General features: G+C 35.9%; 1 protein-coding gene across 3 annotated transcripts in view; it reads left to right on the forward strand.

The window, feature by feature from the left end:
- kaznb (kazrin, periplakin interacting protein b) overlaps positions 1–21,898 on the forward strand; it is a 211,314-nt gene that overhangs the window by 40,938 nt on the left and 148,478 nt on the right. For all 3 annotated transcript variants that reach the window (XR_007828697.1, XM_051122503.1, XM_051122507.1), the window contains exon 3: positions 5,286–5,443. Coding sequence is in view for 2 of the 3 variants with exons in the window: in XM_051122503.1 (XP_050978460.1) it covers positions 5,286–5,443 (158 nt within the window). In the remaining variant the exon portion in view is untranslated. The remainder of the gene's footprint in view (positions 1–5,285; positions 5,444–21,898) is intronic.

Here is a 21,898-nt window from a genome sequence, read left to right on the forward strand (position 1 = left end):
CTCTATGCGAGAGTATCTTTCTCAAATCTTAAATGACCCCTGCAATGCTGTAGCTGACTGCACCAGATTTTAAATCCATACCTCAGTGCTGAAGGAAGATAGCAAAGGCTCTTTCATGCCCTTGTGCTTCTGTTTTTGCTGTTAAGGGCCTTTGGATCTGCTGAGTCACATCCTCCCAAAGTTAATTAAGTTTTCATTAACTGTGCATTATGAGATCAAACTGGACCTTATTTTATTCATCTAGCGAATGACTCCATATTCTCTCACTTGTCAGTGGGGTGGTTGCAGCAGTGGATAAATATGCAGGCTGGTAACCCAAAGGTTCTAGGTTACAACCCTGAAACCCATGATCCGTAAATGAGTTTTTTTTTTTTTTTTTTTTTTTTTTACCTGACTGAGATATTAACTGTTTGTAGGGAGGTGTGTACTTCATATTGCATCAGATAAGATGCAAGTATTGAAGATGGAAATATTTTAGTGGACAGAACAGATGGAGTAAGTAGAACTGACTGTTTTCTTGAGGTTTTAAACATAGTGAAGCATATCAGCCAAGGCTGCTTTTCCACATGATGCTTTGAGCACTAACAGGCTCCCTCGATGAATGACAGCTGCAGGATGTGGAAGCTCTCTAGCCACACTCTTAAAGGGACAGTTCATAAACAGATTTCACAACCGAAAGGAAAACTAAAAGGAAAACATACATTTGCGAGTACATGTAGTTGCATTACTGTACATTACCAAATGTAAGATATGGAATAAGATACTGTTTTGTTTAAGACTAGCACCAAAGACTGACATGGAAGAGAAAAAACATTGTTTTTGTTGTCTTTGCACATCAAACATATTCAACGTTTGGGATGTTTTGTTAAAAATAAAGTATACTGAATTATCAACTAAGATGTTGTGATAGTTTTTGGTTCAGTGTATATTTAAACTAATGAATCCTTAACTTTGAAATCAGTATGATTAACTTTTTGCCTTTTACAAAGAAAAATTGGATTCAAAACAACAAATATAATTAATTACAGTTGAAATATTAAAACATTATTTTTTATGGATTTACCTCTGAAAAAAGTTTAATAAAAAAGCAAAAATCTTAATAGGTCAATATAACCCTTCTAAATAAATTATTATTACTGTTTTGGTAGTGACAAATTTGGGGAGAGGACAAATATTCCAAAACTTTCTGAAAATACAATATGAGAAAAATAACTTGAATATTATACAATTTGCATACATACAAATTGTTTGGAAAATTAATTTTTTTAAGACGTTTCCAACTCTGACTTTGGACCAATTCTGTAGAATGGCCCATATAAGGGAGCCGCTAATAATATGCAGAGCATTGAAATCGCTTTTGAATGTGCACTTGCTTTTTACTTTTACTTTCAAGATTTGTAATCACATGTACTCTGTGTATACTAGGAAGCAGCAGTACTTATCACGCATTTTACAAGATTAGATGTTTGTCAGTGGTGCTCAGGATCTGCAAATCATTCACCATCGTCCTATCAGTCATCTCTTTTTACTCTGTTTATGTGGTAAGTGAAAATTTATGCAGACTACCGCTAGCAAGCGACTAACAGTGTACCTTCTGTGGCTCCTTAGAATGCCCAGTTTTAATTTGTACGTTATAAAATTACAGTTGAACCGCTAACTTCGGGGCAGACGTGGCCTAATGGTTAGGGAGTCGGGCTTGTAACCAAAAGGTTGCGGGTTCGAGGTCTGGCAGGGATTGAAGGTGGGGGAGTGAATAACCAGCGCTCTCTCCACCCTCAATACCATGAATAAGATGAGTCCCTTGAGCAAGGCACCGAACCCCCAACTGCTCCCTGCAATAGCAATATGGCTGCCCACTGCTCCAGGTGTGTGTGCACTTGGATGGGTTAAATGCAGAGCACAAATTCCGAGTATGGGTCACCATACTTTGCCACACGTCACGTCCTCTCCTTTCCTTCCTCCTAATGTCACGTGGATAATTTCTACAATGTCCTTACTGCCTTTCTGAGCCTTGAATGTGTCAGATCTCTTTAATGTTAAGCTCAGACTAGATTCTTCAGCATTACACTTTCTGTGTTCCTCTGAAGAAAAAACATCATACAGGTTAGATGGTCGATGGCCTCTTTTTCTGTCTAATTCTCACTCCTTCTGTGTGACCCTACAGCGCTGGCTTGTTTGCCATCAGAGTTGATGAGTCGTACAAAAACTGTAATTATTGGATGTATATGTCAGCATTAGTTTCGCGGCCAGCTGAGGTCAATGCCACACTGAATACTCTTCACTACGATGCTGTTGTAGGGAAAAAGACTGATGTGCCTCTTTTAATTTGTTGGATATGCTGATGCACTGATTGATAGAGGCAAACAAGGGTCAGGCGTGATTGCCGGGGACTATGAATAAATGCATTCAAATGGGCATGGATGTGAGATTTCTACAGTGGTAATGGACTTACAATAATTCTGGCAGCCTTCGCTAAGTGAGAGGGATTAATGGTAAATGGAAGCTTGCGCGGGGAGCTGCCGAGCCCATGGGAGAAGGATTAGAGAAGGCCAGACTGCATGCCAATGAGCCGAATCATCTGGAGGGTTGCAGCAAAGCTTGATGAACTAACCAAGCCAGACACATACCAGCTGAGATCATGCACATGGACACACCTATGCCAATGAAAGCAAACGGGGTGCTGTTGATTGTGATGAAATTTCGAATTACATGGTGAAACATTTCAACTTTTTTAATCATACAGGCCATGTGTCATTTCAGAGTGACACAGAGTCACATTTTTTTGCAATGTGCACAAGCCAGAAGACATATAGACATGATTCTTTATTATATAGGCTTTTCTATGAAGCAACAAGAAACAATCGAGCTAACTACTCACCCAGCATTGTTTGCACAGGAATTGTTTCTGTTCAAGAAATCTGACTGAATCTGAATCTGAATTGAGTTAAGCTTTTTCATATGTAAATTATACTATGGGTTTGGGTTCTGTTCTTTGTCGATTAAAAGTTCCCTTCCAGAATAAAACTTTCCTGATTATTTACTCATGCCCATGTCATCCACGATGCTCATGTCTTACTTTTTCCTTTTGAAAAAAATTTATGTTTTTTGAGGAAAACATTCCAGGATTTTTCTCCATATAGTGGACTTCAATGGGAGTCAATTGGTTGAAGGTACAAATTGCAGTTTCAGTGCAGCTTCAAAGGACTCTACACGATCCCAACCGAGGAATAAGGGTCTTATTATATACAATTGATATACTTTTTAACCACAAATGCCTGTGTTCCACTAGCTTGACCTCACGCATTACTTGGAAAGGTAACTCGTGATGTAGGTGGAAGTAGCGACCCAGTGCTTAAAGACCGAACGTGCAAAGAAAATCCTTTTTTTACAATTAAAAAGTACCATTTAAATTGTAATGTATGTAATAGTTTTTATGTGAAATATTATCACAATTTATTTAAAATTATTGTTTTATTGTTTTATTTATTTCATCACACCAGTCTTCAGCGTCACATGATCCTTCAGAAATCATTCTAATGTGCTGATTTGCTGCTTAAAGGAGAAGTTCACTTCCAGAACAAAAAATTTACAGATAATGTACTCACCCCCTTGTCATCCAAGATGTTCATGTCTTTCTTTCTTCAGTCGTAAAGAAATTGTGTTTTTTAAGGAAAAAAATTCAGGAATGTTCTTCATATAGTGCACTGTGTAAAGTTTTCACCAGTTTCAACTTAAAAAATTAAGTTCAGCAGCTGCCTTAAAATTTTAAGTTAAATCAGCTTAAAACTACAAGTCATTTCAACTCACTACAATAAAGTAAGTTAAAATGACTTGTACTTTTAAGTTTATTTAACTCATGAGTTGAAATGACTTGTACTTTTAAGCTGACTTCACTTAAAATTTTAAGGCAGCTGCTAAACATAAGTTTTTAAGTTGAAACTGGTCCCAGCTGAGGAAGAAGGGTCTTTCGAAAAAAAAAGACAATTTATATACTTTTTGACTTTTTAACTCTGTGTGAACTCTGTGTATTCCAGTTCAAGACAGTTAGGGTATGTCAAAAAACTTCCATCTCATTTCCTCTCCAACTTCAAAATCGTCCTACATCGCTGTTTTACCTTTTTTGTAAAGGGTGTTTGACCTACTTTGCACATTCACTTTATAAACACTGGGTCGGTACTTCTGCAGCAAAGTAGGACGATTTTGATGTTGGAGGAGAAAATGAGATGGGAGTTTTTTGACATACTCTAACTGTATTGAGTATGCAGAATGCACAGAGTTCACGCAGAGCTAGACAAAACAAGCATCTGAGGTTAAAAAGTGTATAAATTATAAATTTATATAGAAAATAACCAATCGTTTTACTAGATAAGATCCCTCTTCCTCAGCTAGGATCATTTAGAGCCCTTTGAAGCTGCATTTAATCGGCGCTTTGGAAGTTCAGACTCACGGGCACCATTGAAGTCCACTATATGGAGAAAAATCCTGAAATGTTTGCCTCAAAAAACAATTTCTTTATGACTGAAGAAAGAAAGATAAGAACATCTTGGATGACAAGGGGGTGAGTAAATTATCTGTAAATTTTTGTTCTGCAAGTGAACTTCTCCTTTAAGGAACATTTCTTATTATTAATGTTGAAAACCTCAATACTTGTTTTGCAGCAATGTAAAGGTCTTTACTGTCACTTTTGATAAATTGAATGCATCCATGTGGAATAAAAGTATTTATTTCTTTAAAAAAAAAAACCTTACTGATCACAAACTTTTGAACTGTGGTGTAAATGCAGCTGTGCTTTTCATGTAAATTAGACTTCATGATCAGTTTTAATGACACACAATGACAGCTATTTTGCAATTTATGGCTATTATTAGAGAAAATACTCGGTGTGTTTTTCTGTAAGAGCTGCAGAAACACTGTCAGTGTGAAAGCCCAATGCGAATCTGCAGACGCAGTATGTGTGAAAAAGGCCTTTGATTGCTATCCTATGGTTGACACTTGGTCCAAATGGAGTGCCAGCGCTGGCTTTATTTTTTATGGGATGTGTTCTTTTTGCCCAGAGCAATTCGAGAAAAGCAATAACAGCTCAGAGAGTCTCATGGCCTCATGTTATCTGATATAAATGACAGGGCAATTATTCCATCAGTGAAGTTATAACGGTGCTTTATGTATGGTTGGTTGTTGCTGTATAATGTAAACTTGACCACAATAAAATATCAAACACATATAGGCTGGGATGTGGCATTAGTGTGTGTGCTGATTCTGATCCATCTTTCGTTCGTTCTCTCCAGCTGTGCAGTCTCTGAACAGCCTGAACGACCAGATCGCTCACTTCATGGTGAGCAAACCCAACACCATGAGCCATGAAGAGGACACCTTCCTGCCCACCGAGAGGGATACTTTGAGCCAATCCATGGCTCTAATGAGACACCTGCTCATGGACGCACAGGTAAAAAAACATCTTGTATCAGGGTTGTGTGGCATTGAGAACTAAACTAAGAATGTCTTTTAAATTCTGTTGCTACTGCTCAATTTTGAATTTGAACTGACTAGCTGCACTGTTTGATTTAAAATTGTAAATTTTATATATATTAGATACAATATGTTATAGAATGTATTTGATTAGATTATATATCTATTGATTATATGGTATAAAAAGACTGATTTAATATATATACTTTAGAGAATATGTCTGATTGATTGGGGAAACATTATTCAGCATTGTAAGTATTCTACATATCAGGGAATAAAATTGAGTGTAATCATAATCAAAATGAATGATGCACTAATTATACATGGCAGAATCACACAAAGTGTTGCTTGTTGAATATATTTAAGTCCCTCATCCAATTCAACATCCTGTGTGGCCAATTCCATTGAAATTTACACTAATAAACTGACAGGGAGGCGATATTATGTTGCATTTATCTATTATCATCATCATTTATCATATAAGGATAGTAATAATCATTTTACAGCAGCGATTTGAATAAAAACTACAATTAATTAACACTGAGGAATTAATTATATACCTGTCTGATGCCTCTGCAGCCTTCTCGTTTCTGAAGGAGCTCAAAAATGATTGTTATTCATGAGAAGACGAGACTCAGAGGGAACATCAGCGGTTGAGCTTGTGATGACTCATTCCTAATTATTTTCAATGGGGACATCATGAAGGAATTTCAACACATTAATCAAGGAGCTTTAGCCTTAGGCAGACCTCTGTGGCATGACACTTAACTCCTAAATGCATCTGTGTCGCACAGGCTTCAATAAGTCAGGACAACACATCTACACCCCCAGATCCATTAATGGCTCTGTCCGTAGAGACGCTGTCCACAGTCACACTAAAAACACAATCTATAATCACTGAAAGTTTCAACCTTAACCTGGTTTGCACCCAGAGGCTAAAACACATGGGACTGCATATTTCTTGTGATGTTCTTCCATCATCTGAGTCACAAAAGAGATGAAAACGTCTCTTGTGAACCAACCTGCTTTTGTGCTCTTTCACTCAGTGGAAGCATGGATAATACTGTTCAATAGTTTGGGGGTGTAAGATTAATCTTTTTGAAAGAAATTAATAATTTTATTTAGCTAGGATGTGTTAAAATGAATCAAAAGCGACTGAGATCTTTTGTAACATTATGGATTTATTTGCTATGCTCTTAAAAATGAAATATGGGCAAACCCAGTGAGTAGGTTGTTTTGGCCCAGCGGTAGGGTTAAATGTAAAACTACCCTGTTTCTGGGTAGTTTTATTTAACTCAACTATTGCTTAAAATGGCTGTATTTCTTGCTTAAACCATGTATTAGTATATTCAATAAATGAACATTTTTTAATAAGAATAAATAATAATGATGCCTTTAGTAATGATGTATCTGATTTATAATTTAAATCCTATTTTGAGTTTATCTGAAGCCAGCCATATAATAATTTTTAAACAATACACTGTAAAAAAATAAAAAACACAATTTGTTGAGTCAGCTTAAAATAATTTGTTACCCTGTTGCCTTAAAATTTTAAGTTCAGTCAACTAAAATAAGTTTAGTCAACTTGAAATGTTAAGTTGTACTAAGTAACAACTTAGATATTTGTGTTTGCTAAACTTAACAGATGGGTAAGTAACCCAGCTGCCTTAAAATTTTAAGTTGATTCAACTCAAATATCCAAGTTGTCACTTACTATAATTTAACATTTCAAGTTGAATAAAATTTAAATTTTAAATTTTAAGGCAGCCAAGTTACAAATTATTTTAAGTTGACTCAACAAATTGTTTTTTACAGTGTAGTTGAGTTAAATCTTGAACAGCAAATCAGCATATTAGAATGATTTCTAAACGATCATGTGACACTGAAGACTGGAGTAATGATGCAGAAAATGTACCTTTGATCACAGGAATAAATTACATTTTAAAATGCTTTAAATAGTAAAAATATTTCAAAATTGTACCATTTTTGCTGTAACAAAACAATCTTACGGTTCAAAAATTTTTAACTGGTTGTGTAAATGCAGCTTTGGTGAGCAGACGAGACATATAAAAACATAAAACTAAATCTTACTAACCCCAAACTTTTGAACTTTTGATAAGTGACAATCCATCCCAAAATGTGTTTATTAATCTCTATTATTTTTGTTTTCTGCAGATGAAAAAAGTAATTTTTGGGTGAACTATATACCATTATTCATTCATTTCATTCTACATTTCATACTACAATAGTATTCAAACACATTGAAGGAATAGTTAACCCAAAAATGAAAATTCTGTCATAAATTACTCACCCTCATGTCATTCCAAACCCGTAAGACCTTCGTTCAAATTCAGAACACAAATTAAGATATTTCTGATTGAATCTGAGAGCATTCTGACCCTGCATGGTATTACGATTTTTAAACGACATGAGGGTGAGTAATTAATGACAGAATTTTCATTTTTGGGTGAACTATCCCTTTAAGACCTCACTGGCTGCCGCAGTACCACTAATGTCCTCTAGGGTGATGTGGTGATGTATGTTTACAAGTACAAGTGTTTAATTTATTCTCAAACAAACAGACTGCAGTTCCGTTTGGTGCCACTAGTGGGTCAGAATTCACACATTTCTAGTAATCTATTTAAGTGCCTCCCTTATCTGTATTCATTTTGCTTAGTGCTGAAGATGTTTTGGCAATGCTTTTGGGGTCACATTGTGGTTCGTGCATACAGGGTCAAGGGAAGTCGATGTCGAGGAGGACCAAAACACTTTTAAATGTCGTAATTTGAATAACTGAATGTCACTTTTTTGAAAGAGGCGCATAAGTAATTTACTGTGCCCTGTTTCTATGACACCCGTGATTCAAATGCACCATCCAAAAATCATTAGCACACTCTCCTTCTTTGACAATGGATACTGCATTTAACTGGAATCGCTCTTTAAGACCTGGAAAAAAATAATCAAAGGAAGCGTGTGTGACTAGTCTGAGACAAAACATTTTATGTGCCTCAGGATGTTGGATAAAAAGTATCCACTACCTGATTTCACTGTTGTTGTTGAGGGAAACTAGTCTCCCTGTGCTGATCCACTTAATTGTTTCCTACTTCCATCCCCAGGAAGCACGTCGAGGGAATGTTTGTCCACAGTACAATGCCTGTCAAAGGCTTTTTAAAAAGTTCTTTCCTGAACATTGCAATCTTTCCTTCTCATCTAACAGAGCTGTTTACATACACAACAGAAACACAGTTCTGGCTAGAAACTGTGAATGCCAAAGTTAAAAAGCATTCACTAAGTTCAGAATAAGTAACACGCTGGGCACTTGCTTAGGCAGCTGTATTGAGTTTGATTGGTGGATTTTACAGTTGATTTTCTCTCTGCACAATCTCATAACTGTCTCGCTCATCCTCGTTAAATGATGAATGTTCACGGTGACGAGACGTAGTGATGTATTTGGCTAATCAGTTAGACACAACGCAGATACGGCTGATTGATAACATGGCCCGTCCCCATTTTTCAGAATATATTTCTTACTCGCAGTGTCATTGATTAAGGAGAAAGTAATTCAGCAAAAGGCCATCGCCTTCAATTGTGGGCGGCTATGTGCCAACTGTGCAGAGAGATTGTTAGCCCCAAGTTGCTTTCTCTTTCAGAGCTGGAGTAGCGAGACTTTATGATGGATGAGCGTGAATTCATGAATAGAATCTGGGGTCTCAAGTGCTGTTAATATGTGCTGTAAGATTTGGGAATTATTTAGTTATTTATTTATTCATTTAAAATATTTATTCATTCAAAATGTATTAAAGGGCACCTATTATGCCCCTTTTTACAAGATGTAACATTGATCTTGGGCTGTCCCCAGAAGGTGTCCGTGAAGTTTCAGCTTAAAGTACCCCACAGATCATTTATTATAACATGGAAAATGTTCATTTTGGGGCGTGTCTACAAAAAAGCTCTTTTGGTGTGTATCACTTTAAATGCAATTGACCTGCATATTTCCGCCCTGTCTTTAAAAGAGGGCATGGCATATACATCTCTACTTTGCATACCTACAGCAATAAACAGTCGGTAGAAGCAACATGACTGAGAGCAAGAGAACCAGTGTTTAGTCCTACATACAGGAAGCCAATCACACCGAAAGTGTGACGAAACTTTCAGTTTAAAACTTGAAATGTTACAGAGCCCACTGAGCCATGCCGTTGTCTTTGAGCTGTGTGGGGAGCAGTCGGGGGTTCGGTGCCTTGCTCAAGTGTCTTGCATCGTGGTATTGAGAGTGGAGAGAGTGCCGGTAATTCACTCCCCCCACCTGCAATCCCTGCCAGACCTGAGACTCAAACCCACAACCTTTGGGGTACAGGTCAGAGTCTCTAACCATTAGGCCATGACTGCCCCCTCAGCTGCTCAAGTGTGGAGAAAATGAACAGCGTACTCGCTGGTGAACACAACTCGCTGAGTGTGAAATCTATGGCAATGCACGACAGTTAGTCAGCGGTTGTGGGCGGGGCCTGAACAGTGTGACCTCATATTTCTTTGAGAATCAAAACTGCATGCCTAATGAGATTGGTTTGGTTTTATGGGGATTAAAAAATAAGGAGTGGGTTAGAGCCCTGCATTTCGGGCCCGGGCTTCAGGCCAATTTTGACTTTATAGCTCAGACCTCAGGGCCTGATATTTTATATTTTTAGACATCCATCAATTGTGGTGATAAAAAAGAAACAACATGAGACCATGCTTACCGCAACTGTCTAGCATGGCTCAGACAGTGTTTTGTCCCGACCAGCAGCAGCAATCATGCCTTCAGCGCAGCTTTAAGAGTTCCGCGTTTATCAATAAGCTTGTGTTTTCTCGAGTCAGAGTCAGTGTCATAAAGATGAAGTTCATGAACCTGACTCGCCATCTCCTAATTGGACGTGCCTTTAGAGACAAATGCATCTTTACAGCTTACATAATGAGTTACATAAAGAGTTTTTGTTTTCAATTTGAATTATTTCATTTTAAAGTATTAATTTAAAGCTTTCTATTGATACATTTATCATGTCTGTGAGGCAAGTATTCAATGAGTTTCGGTTTATTTTTGTGAAGCGCTCCTGTTCAAGACCAAGACAGCAGAAAGCGCGTCCTGTTGTTTTCTTTATTTTATAAAAGCACAACGTTTTGTTGATATTGTGAGCGCACACAAATAGAAATAAAGTACACCCTTTTCAGTTCTGAATGATGTATTACAGTGGCTCTAGAGTGGGATGGATTTTTATCATTGTAGGGTGGTTGTGTTCACACATTGACAACACACATTTATTTCCAACACCATGTAAAGGTGGATTTTGCATAATAGGTGCCCTTTAACCCTTTAACTGTCACCGTCCCCTCTGTGGGACGCCTAAGTTTACTTCACGATATTACAAATAAATTCTAATCTAATCATGACAAACTATCGTTGGGAAAGTCTAAGACTCCTAAATAGGTATTTTACCACTCTTTACTCACTCTTTTGTGTTACAGATTATGTAGGAAAAGTAATAGATTAATTTATGACAAGAGTGCACCTCAAAAATCTACATCATAACAGGAGGTCTGACCTTTTTCACAAAAAGACTTTCTTTGTTGCCTTTTTCCCTATCACGCAATAGAAATTTTAAGAAATTATATATCAAATGAAAACTTAAAATCTTAAAATTCATCCTTTGAAAGCCATTTTAAAATCAAACATTGCATTATCATAGAAACTGTACATCAAATTCATATTACAAAATGTTTTCATTCATGAATTATAAAAGTTTAACTTTGGATAGTGCATTTTCATGTCTATGTTCAAGATAGGGAGTGACAGTTAAAAGGTGTTTATTCAAAATATTTATTAATTTAAAATATATTAAAATAAAATATAAATATATAATATTATATAAAATTTAAATATTATATTAATAAGATTATGTTATGTAATGTACGTATATAAATAAATATTTTAACAAGATAAGAAACAATAATTGTTTGATGTTATAAAATATTTTGTAATATTTCACTGTAAAATACAAAAAAAAAGATATTAAAGAAAAATAATATAATTATAATAATATTTCTTTATAGCAGTAAAATCGCAATACTAATATATATTTATTTTAATTAAAATATTTATTTATTTTCTTTTATTTTGGCCAAAAAGTGAAATCTGCAGTGGGAATTTTTTTTTTCCCTCACATGAAACTTCTATTTAAATGACTGGATTTCACCCGTGACTTTTCTCCAAGGATGGTAAAACTGATGTAAATTCTATCATGACTACTGTATGGATATGACAATATTAAATAATGTATTTGGTCTTGGCAGAATAGATTCACTACGCTGATGAATTGCTGCTGCTGTTGGTTATTGCTGTTGTTGCTGCAAAGCAAGTACAGGAACTTGCTACTGCAAATACATACACCAATACGGTGCTGTGAGTATTCAAGACACACTGTTGCTGCACAAGTAGCATATATAATAACCTGTAGCAGATCTATACAGGTGGAGCTGGGGAAGGTGGAGGGTTTAGGAGGAATTGTGCTGCGAAATGCTCTAGTGAACGCAAACCAGCCGTTTAAATGTAATCAGTGTAATGTAAATCAGCTTGTGCCAAGTAGTTTAACATTGTGAATATCATCAGTTTGCGTTAAGAACCCATCAGCCTGTGCCATCTAGAGTTTCATGACAGAACTTGGCATTCATATCATGATTTTGGTTTTATTATGATTAATCATGCAGCCTGAGTTAAACCTCAGAGATAGAAACTGTTATAAAAAGTGTTCTTATGAAAAATGCTGTTTTGCATTTCACACTCTGGTGAAAATGACTCTCACTGAAAAAAGATTAGAGAGTTAAGGGTTTATGCTGTTTGTTATGGATTTTGTGCCAGGTTGAATCTGCTTAATAGTTCATAGCAGAAATTTGCATTCTCACTGCATTGCAATATTATGGAAAAACATTATTATTATCTATACATGTTCAGCTTTATGTTAGTAATCCTTCAGTATCAAACTGCCGTTTCAGACATTATAGAGAGGATAAAAATCACTCAAGGCAATCAAAGCATCAGTTCCCACATTTTATTTGAATAATGCACTATAGCATTTAGATAATCAGCTATGATTTTAGTGCTCTGACAACATGAGCCTAGAAGCTTGTGCTTGCAAATGTTAATCCTATATATGAGTTGAGGGCTGAAGAGAAATCCCTGATGAATAATGCGTCACAGAAACTTCCATCTGCCTGTTTTTACTACACCAGCAGTGCCAGTTTAAGCCTGAGGGGATTTGCTGGCTACATGAACATACAAATGTCTATAGGTTAAGAGTCTAAAACAGTGACAGCATCAGTCCTGACTGAGAGTTTTTTTTTTTTTTTTTTTTTTTTACTGAGTTGGCTTGGAAGCTCTCCACACATTTTGCAGAGCCTAGTGTGCATTAACTGTTAGGACTGCCCTTGAACACCATTACAGTTCAATTCAAGGCAATAATGGACAAGCACTCCAGTGCAAGACTATATAGACAGGCTCATAATCGTGGCTGAAAGTCAGGCACATTTCCAGTATACTTGGAGAAGACGTGTGACAGGAAATGCGGCAGGGTTTTGGCGCACAAGCTGAATCCAAAATAAATTGCCGTCAGACATCTTTCTCCGCTTTCAGGTAATTTGGGCATCGTAGCCCCCGAGCCTCCGTTCAAGTGCATTTCAACTTTATACAGCAAGTCTAATTGTTCTCTTGAAAGCCGTGCTGTGTTTTGACCTCAGGAACTACAAAATGACTCGGTCAGGATCCACTCCAGAACCTTTTGCTGCTGGAAATTTTTCAGTAAATTAGAGCACAGTGCAGGTGAAGTGCTTCTGTGTGCTGTGCTCTTTATCATTAATTGCGCTTATCAACACTTGTGACAGCGTCTTAGGAAATGAGGGGTGTTGTTTTTTTACACAAGCACTTGCAATTACATTTCGCCTGATTTTTGACACTTCCCCCATCTGTGCACAAGAAATTAGAGCCTTTTTGTACATGCTAAATATTAACCCTGTAAGGCCAACTGTGTCATATTTGACACAGCAGATTTCCAAGGCCCTAAATTATCAACATGCTCAAAACTTTGCTGAAAAGCCTGTTTTACACAGTTGTCTGCATGCCTTCTGTCATCTGACTAATAATGTATACCTTATTAGCCGGTAAAAGGTTATTCAGGTTGTGGTACATGTCTTTTTGTGACACTGTGTAATTTTTAAAAAGGACATATCATGAAAACCTGACTTTTGCCTTGTGTTATACGTTATAATACGTTATAATCCGGTCTCTGGTTTATCTACCAACCCAGAAAATGTGAAAAAGAACAACCCAGTAGCTTTGTTTTAGTAAGCCTTTCTCTGCAAGCATGTGGAAAAATGAGCTGCTCAGATTTCGCTCCACCCCGTCACGTAGAAAGGGGATCTTATTATAATATTACCACCTCTTAATCTGCACATTTCCACCCACGGAGCAAGCAACAACGGTGTACCAGTTGTAACGCCATGGCGAAAGTTTGAGCAAAGCATGCTGTTCTGTCTTTGGCTGCACAGATGAGCACAGAACACTATTTAGAGCCCCAGCCTCAGAGGAGACAAAAGAGCAGTGGATTTACCGACTGTTTTTGTAACTTGTGTGTGTTTTAACATGAACTTGTGTGTGTTTGATCAGTTTAAGCGCAATAAGACATGAAAGGGAACTTAGTTTAGTCTCACTCACAAGCCATGTGACAGCTGCTTTCTGTGCACGTGCTTTGGATGTGTGCACTCAGAAAACCCTATAACCAAAACGCTTATGAAAATTAACCATGGTTTTACTACCAATAAAACCAAAAAATCATGGTCACTATACATGAAGGAGAACTCCACTTCCAGAACAAAGATTTACAGATCCGTTTCCGGTTTATGACTGTTAGGGTATGTTGAAAAACTCCCATCTCATGTTCTCCCTCAACTTTAAAATCGCCCTATATCACTGTTTTACCTTTTTTGTTAAGGGTTTGTTTGATCTTCTTTGCATGTTCACTTTGCAAAGACTGGGTCGGTACTTCTGCAGTGATGTAGGTTGATTTTGAAATTATTTTTGAAGTTGAGGGAGAAAATACGATTGGAGTTTTTCAACATACCCTAACTGTCTTGCGTCAGAATACACGGTTCAGGCAGAGCGAGACAAGATGAGTGTTTGAGATTAAGAAGTATTTAAATTGCATTTTTTTAAAATGAAAATAACTGATCGTTTTGCTAGATAAGACCCTTCTTCCTCAGCTGGGATCATTTACAACCATATTTCTGATGGTTTGAAGCTGCATTGAAACTGCATTTTGGAAGTTCAAACTTGGGGCACCATTGCAGTCCATTATATGGAGAAAAATGCTGAAATGTTTTTCTCAAAAAACATAATTTCTTTATGACAGAAGAAAGAAAGACATAAGCATCTTGGACGACAAGGGGGTGAGTACATTATCTGTAATTTTTTGTTTTGGAAGTAAACTTCTCCTTTAAACCATAGTAACCATGGTTTTGGTATTCTAACCATAGTTTAACCATGGTATTTGTAGTAAAACTCTGGTTTTACAAATGGTAATCAATATGCCAAAAAAAAAAAAAAAAAAACGTATTACTACACTTTTACTATAATAAAACCATGGTTAATTTTCATAAGGGAAGGTTAAACTAATATGGCTTCAAAAGCCATGATTTCAGCATGATAGACATGATAATCAAAACCAAACAGATGTTTTTTGGCGGAGTATCTGAGGTCAGAGCTGTAAAGGCACAGCTCTATTCTGGAAAAGGGGGCGGGGAGCAGCAGCTCATTTGCATTTAAAGAGACATGCATGAAAACAGTGTATTTCTGCTTTCATTTAAAATTTTTATTTCAAAACTATATAATATATAATCTGCTGGGTATTTGGAGCTGAAACTTCTGGAGACTTGAGACTTATATAATATATTGTAAAAAGGGGCATAATAGGTGTCCTTTAAGTGAACATAAGAATTAATGTCATTGTCAGTAATATCTTAAATGGATCATATGATGTTGCTAAAAAGAACACGTTCTATCCAGTGCGTTGTAATTGGCCGAATACCTCAAGCATGTGACCAAATGATTGAATGAGCCGTTTTACGAAGGCGAGGCTGAGTCTTAACTTTTATAAAGAATATCTTTTTGGGTTTGAAACTTTAATCTTTGCAACTTTACAGATCTTATATATCCACAAACAGCTTGTAACACACCAAAGACAAAGGAAAACAAGAAATCGCATCATATGACCCCTTTAAAATTAAGTAGACTAAATATTTATGTGCATTTTATATAATGATTTTTATAAAGTAAACCAAAGAATAAATGGTAAGACTTTACAGTACGTTAATGTTAGTTAATGCTAGCTAAGTAACACTCAGCAATATTTTTGTTTATGTTATTTAATACAAATACAACTTATTGTTAGTTCATGTTAGCTCAGGTCTGTTAAATATTATTAACAACTTTTGATTTTAATAAATGCTTTATAAATAGCTTTTTAGTTAGAGAATTTTAACTAAGCCTTACTATAAACTGTAACAAAATATTTTTATATTGCTAGTAATATTTCAAGGCAAACACTTAGTGGACTAAAGCAACTTAGGTTTACGTGATTATCTGTATCCAGTATAAATTTTTTTTTAGAAAAAACATGTTTACTATGATCAGACTTTTTTATTCAAAAGTTTAAAAAACACTGTTTAATTTCAAAATTAGATTAAACTATTATTTCCTATTTCAGGCTATACAGGATAACACCGTGATGAAGTGTTTTTCATGTTACAGTTTTATTTTAAATGCAGCATCTGTATAGTATCACATGATTGTCTGCTAGCTACATTTTAATCAGATTTGTTAGCAATCCAGTGCCAACCTTCCCTGTAATTTGTCGTCTTTTTGTGTTTATTTGTTACATGCCGTTGAGGCCTCCGCTCCATTGTGAAAGATCATCTGGAGAAGTTTTAGCATATTGAACATCGCTGGGCAGATTGTGATAGGTAGAAAATTAATTTGGATAGAATTTCCAATGTTTCTCTTTGAACGTGCTCCAGGAATTGATTGCTTCATTTGTCATTTGCACAGATGAATTATGTATGTGTTGCTTGCTAGAGGGGAGGGATTAATCAAATACATTTTGATAGGTTGTGTATATGTGTGTGTGAGTGTGTGTGTGATGCGACAGAACGTGGCCTGTTTGCATACAGTGGCATCGGGATTTCAAAGAGTGTCAGAGGAAGTGTTGATTGGCTGATAGGCTGTGACAGCTCATACTGCCCCACTCTTTTACAGTCAATGAGGTTTCCTGTTCGGAACTAAGGATTAATTATATTGATGTCGTATATATTTTTTCCCTATGCAGTACATCTCCAGAATAGTTCTAGTTGGTCTAGGTCAGGGGTCTGTATGAGGTACGAGTAGAATAACAATCAAGATATGCATCTTGAGAGGAGTTGGCTAGATAAATTGATCCTGTCCAGAATGTAAACCACATAGAAAAGCCAATCTGATAACATGATGAAAGGCATAATCTCACGTTGGTGCTTCGCAAAATAAGAGATGATGGCTTTTAAACTAGATGCTTTTAACTGCCTGGAAATGTGATTGCACATGCTGTAATCTTTGAAGGAGGTCATTTATTCCAGTATAATACAGACTTTTGGCAGAATCACATCTTTAATTACTTATTGACCAATCAAAGTTGAGCCGAGTGAATGCAGGCTGAGGCGTCATGATTAAATGCTTTCAAAGGCTGCGGTATTGATCAGGGTGGTTTGAGTTGCACCCGCTGGACTGATACTTGGCTTCAGCTTGTAAGATATACAGCACTCTTTACTGTTTAATAGAATTGTTTAATACTGTCACTTTTCAATTTAATGCATCTTTGCTGAATTAAAAGTGTTAATTTCTGTTTTAAAAAATCTTATTGACCTCAAAAAATTAGCTTTTGAATGGTAATGTGCTATATAGTATACACTATATGTGTGTCTGTGTATTTTATACATACAATAATACACTATTACTAAATAGTCAGCGAGAGGGCATATATACAGTCAATCTGACAATGACTCAACATTTAAGTACAGAAGCAAATAGGTATCACAGCACTGGTGGGCTGGTGTGATACACTGAGATAAAGACTCTCTCAAGCTTTGCTTTCTTTGCATCTTAACTCCTCTAGACCTCAATAGATTTCAAGAGCTCTCATGTGATTTCTTAGGACTTTTCAGAATAAAAGGTTCAGTAGAAAAACAAATAGATGTAACAAAGAGTCAAACACAAGTGCAATTGCTAGTTGAGGGTATTTCGAGGGAGAAGGGAGGAAAAACAGTTGAGACCTCTTGTATTTAATTTTAAATTAACTTGTTTGATATTTATGCAGGGAAGCAGGGGAACTAAGAACTGAAACAACAACAATAAATCTATTGAGCCATATGGACCCGGCTGCAAATTGTATAATGAAATACATTAAGTCATAAAATAAATGTCTTAATAGATAAACTATAGACTGAGATTTATTAATGTGAGGTTATTATTTATCCTCAAACGCACTGTAATAATTAACAATAGACGTGCAATTCATAGTAATTAAGCCTGTTAAGTGTTTTCATCACTATTATTCCAAAAGATAAATGTTAAATGTTATTTTGAAGGCAGTACCATGAAATAACGGAGGTTGCATGCCAAATAAAACAAGAGGATAACTAACAAAAGCTTGAATTTTTATCCAGACATTTTCAAACAAGAAATAAGGTTGCTGAAATCATTTCTGAGCTTTGATATTCAGCAGACCTGCGTTGTTTGCGGTCAGATTTCATCTTATTAAATGTCAGGTGTTCACAGCCATTACCGTGAAACAGACGGGCTGCCAGAGGCCTGTATGGATTGTACTGTTGTTTGAAGTGTAAAAAAGCAAATTACATCGTGATGTGGGAATAGAGCAGAGATCTGGAGATAAGCCCATATACGGAAATGATTGGAAGGCTTTCATCCAATGTCAGTCTGTTCCAGAAATACACTGACTTGCCTTTATTGCTAATTCTGTCAGTTGGGGCAGTCTGAGAAGAGCAGAGGCTATCACTATCCTTGATTTTTAGGATTTATTACTTTTTTGCCCCGAAGTTTTAGAAGTGGAACACACTATATAAAAGACATTTTAGTTCATTCATCACCTGAGTGATTAAATTTGATATTAAGTAAAGCAAATATAGACTGTAGACATCATATTTTTAGTAGAAAGTTATCAAATAGTGAAATAACACAGAAATCTGGAAATTATGGACCAAAAACAAATAGAAACTATCTTACATTTTATTTTTTAGAGTATTTTCCTCTAGAGTAGAGTAAAAACGTTTGGTGTGTATTCTTGGTGTGCATCTTGATCTTGAACAAATCATTTTTGATCAACCGATTCTTTTCAGAATGCTGCATCGTTCAGGAATGAAAAAAGTAAGCGAGTCTCTGAATCATTCGCTCAACTGAATCATTCAAATCCACCGATTGATTAAGGAATAAAACATATTTCTTCTTTCATGACTGAGTCATTGAATCATTCACTCAATCGATTCATTGATTTATTCAGGAATCAAACACTGCCCCCTGTTCGTCAAACGTGCAGCTGTTCTGCTGTGGCTTTGTTAGGAATTGTTTTCGTTTTGGAGTAGAAAATAACTGCCAATGCTGCGTCTAAAATGTAAGTTACTCGGTATGAACTAGTTTATTTATTGAACTCTTTTGTGTAACTTTGTTTTTCTGAAAGTAATCATGACTGATTTGACCGTAAGAACGAGGCTGCCGCAGATCTTAAACAACATCGTAATCTTGAACGAACAACATTTTGATCTTGAATGAATCATATTCGTTCAAACAATTATTTTCAGAAACGCTGCTTCATTTAGGAATTAAAAAAATAAGCAAGTCTCTGAATGATTCACTCAACTGAATTGTTCAAAACTGCTGAGTCATTAAGGAACAAAACATATTTCTTCCTTCATGACTGAGTCATTGAATCATTCACTCAGGAATCAAACACCGCCTCCTGTTCGTCAGATGTGCAGCGGTTCTGCTGTGGCTTTGTTAGGAACTGTTTTTGTTTTGGAGTAAAAAATAACTCGCGATGCTGCATCTAAAATGTAAGTTATTCAGTATGAACTAGTTTATTTATTGAACTCTTTTGTGTAACTTAAACAAGGTGGTGTTTAATTTCTGAAAGAATCAATGAATCGATTGAGTGAATGATTCAGTGACTCACTCATTAAGGAAGAAATATGTTTTGTTCCTTAATGAATCAGCTGATCTGAACGATTCAGTTGAGTAAATGATCCAGAGACTTGCTTTTTTCATTCTTGAATGAAGCAGTGTTTCTGAAAAGAATCGGTTGAATGAATAGGATTCATTCAAGATCAAAATGTTGTTTGTTCAAGATCAAAATGTTGTTCAAAATCTGCTGCAGCCTCATTCTTGCAGTCGAATCAGTTGTGCTTATATTCAGAAAAACAAAGTTACACAATAATAATAGTTGAATAAATAGTTTTTTTTTTAAAAAAATAAACCATTTTTTTTTTCCAACAACGAAAATAATTACAAACAAAGCCACAGCAGAACAACTGTACGTCCAACTAACAGGAGGCGGTGCTTGATTCCTGAATGAATCAATGAATCAATTGAGGGAATTATTCGATGACTGAACGATTCGATTGAGTGAATGATTCAGAGACTCGTTCTTACAGTCGAATGAGTCGTGTTGCGTCTAAAATGCAAGTTACTCAGTATGAACTTGTTTATTCATTGAACTCTTTTGTGTAACTTTGTTTTTCTGAATATAAGCACAACTGATTTGACCGCAAGCATAAGGCTGCAGCAGATATTGAACATCTTGATCTTGAACAAACTACATTTTGATCTAAAACTAATAACATTCATTCAAACAATACTTTTCACAAACGTGGCTTCATTCAGGAATTAAAAAAGTAAGTGAGTCTCTAAATCATTCACTCAACCGAATTGTTCAAATTCGCCGATTCATTAAGGAACAAAACATATTTCTTCCTTCATGACTGAGTCATTGAATAATTCACTCAATCAATTCATTGATTCATTCAGGAATCAAACCTGTTAGTCAGATGTGCAGCTTTTCTGCTGTGGCTTTGTTAGGAACTGTTTTCGTTTATTTATTGAAGTCTTTTGTGTAACTTTGTTTTTCTGAATATAAGCACAACTGATTTGACCGTAAGAGGCTGCAGCAGATCTTGAACAACATCTTGATCCTGAACGAACAACATTTTGATCTTGAATGAATCATATTCATTCAACCGTTTCTTGTCAGAAACACTGCTTCATTTAGGATTTGATTGATTCATTCAGAAATTAAACACCACCTTGTATCATCAGACGTGCAGCTGTTCTGCCTTGGCTTTGTTTGGAACTATTTTCGTTGGTGGAGCAAAAATATGCAAAGTAACTGGCAGTTACAATGATTCAGAGACTTGCTTTTTTGATTCATCTGAATGAAGCAGTGTTTCTGAAAAGAATCGGTTGAATGAATAGGATTCATTCAAGATCAAAATGTTTGTTCAAGATCAAGAAAAAGTAAGCAAGTCTCTAAATCATTCAAATCTGCCAGTTTATTAAGGAACAAAACCTATTTCTTCCTTCATGAGTGAGTCATTGAATAATTCAATAATAACTCCATCGATTCATTGATTCATTCAGAAATCAAGCTCCGCCTCCTGTTAGTCAGACGTTCAGCTGTTTTGCTATAGCTTTGTTTGTAACTATTTTCGTTGGTGGAGCAAAAACAGGCAAAATTACTTAGTATGAACTGATCGACTGATTCGACCGTAAGAACAAGGCTGCCGCAGATCTTGAATAGCAGCTGTATTCTTACATTTAAATTATTTAAAGTTTAGTCGTGCCGCAGTTCCTATTATTCTTTTTGTTTTTGAAGCGAGCATTGCTTATCAGTTAGATTTGATTGCTTTTCTTTTTGCTTGGCTTATCTACATTTTACAAACAATTTCTTTTTTTTCTCTTTCGAAACAATCTGTTGAACACTCAATATCAGATTGAATGCAGTGAAGCTTGGGCGCTCTATAATAAAGTATGTGCTGTGGAATATGTGACATTTTGATACACCTCATGTGGCAGTTGTGACAGCTCCATCAGTTAAATAGATATTTCCACTGAGACTTGCAAAAACGGCTCTATTTTTTTAGTATGCTTTAACCATGCCTACTGAGCTGGAAATGCTAAAGAACATTTGAGATCAGAACCATTATTCCCGTCCAGTGCTTTTAACATTACTTCATTTGGTCAGCTCAAAGACTGCGTTAACCCGAGAACGTCCTGATGCTTTCCATGTATATTCAGAAACATGCATATGGGTTGCATTAAATG

The sequence above is a fragment of the Labeo rohita genome, chromosome 11 (assembly GCF_022985175.1).
Source record: "Labeo rohita strain BAU-BD-2019 chromosome 11, IGBB_LRoh.1.0, whole genome shotgun sequence".
In the NCBI taxonomy this organism is placed as follows: Eukaryota; Metazoa; Chordata; class Actinopteri; order Cypriniformes; family Cyprinidae; genus Labeo; species Labeo rohita.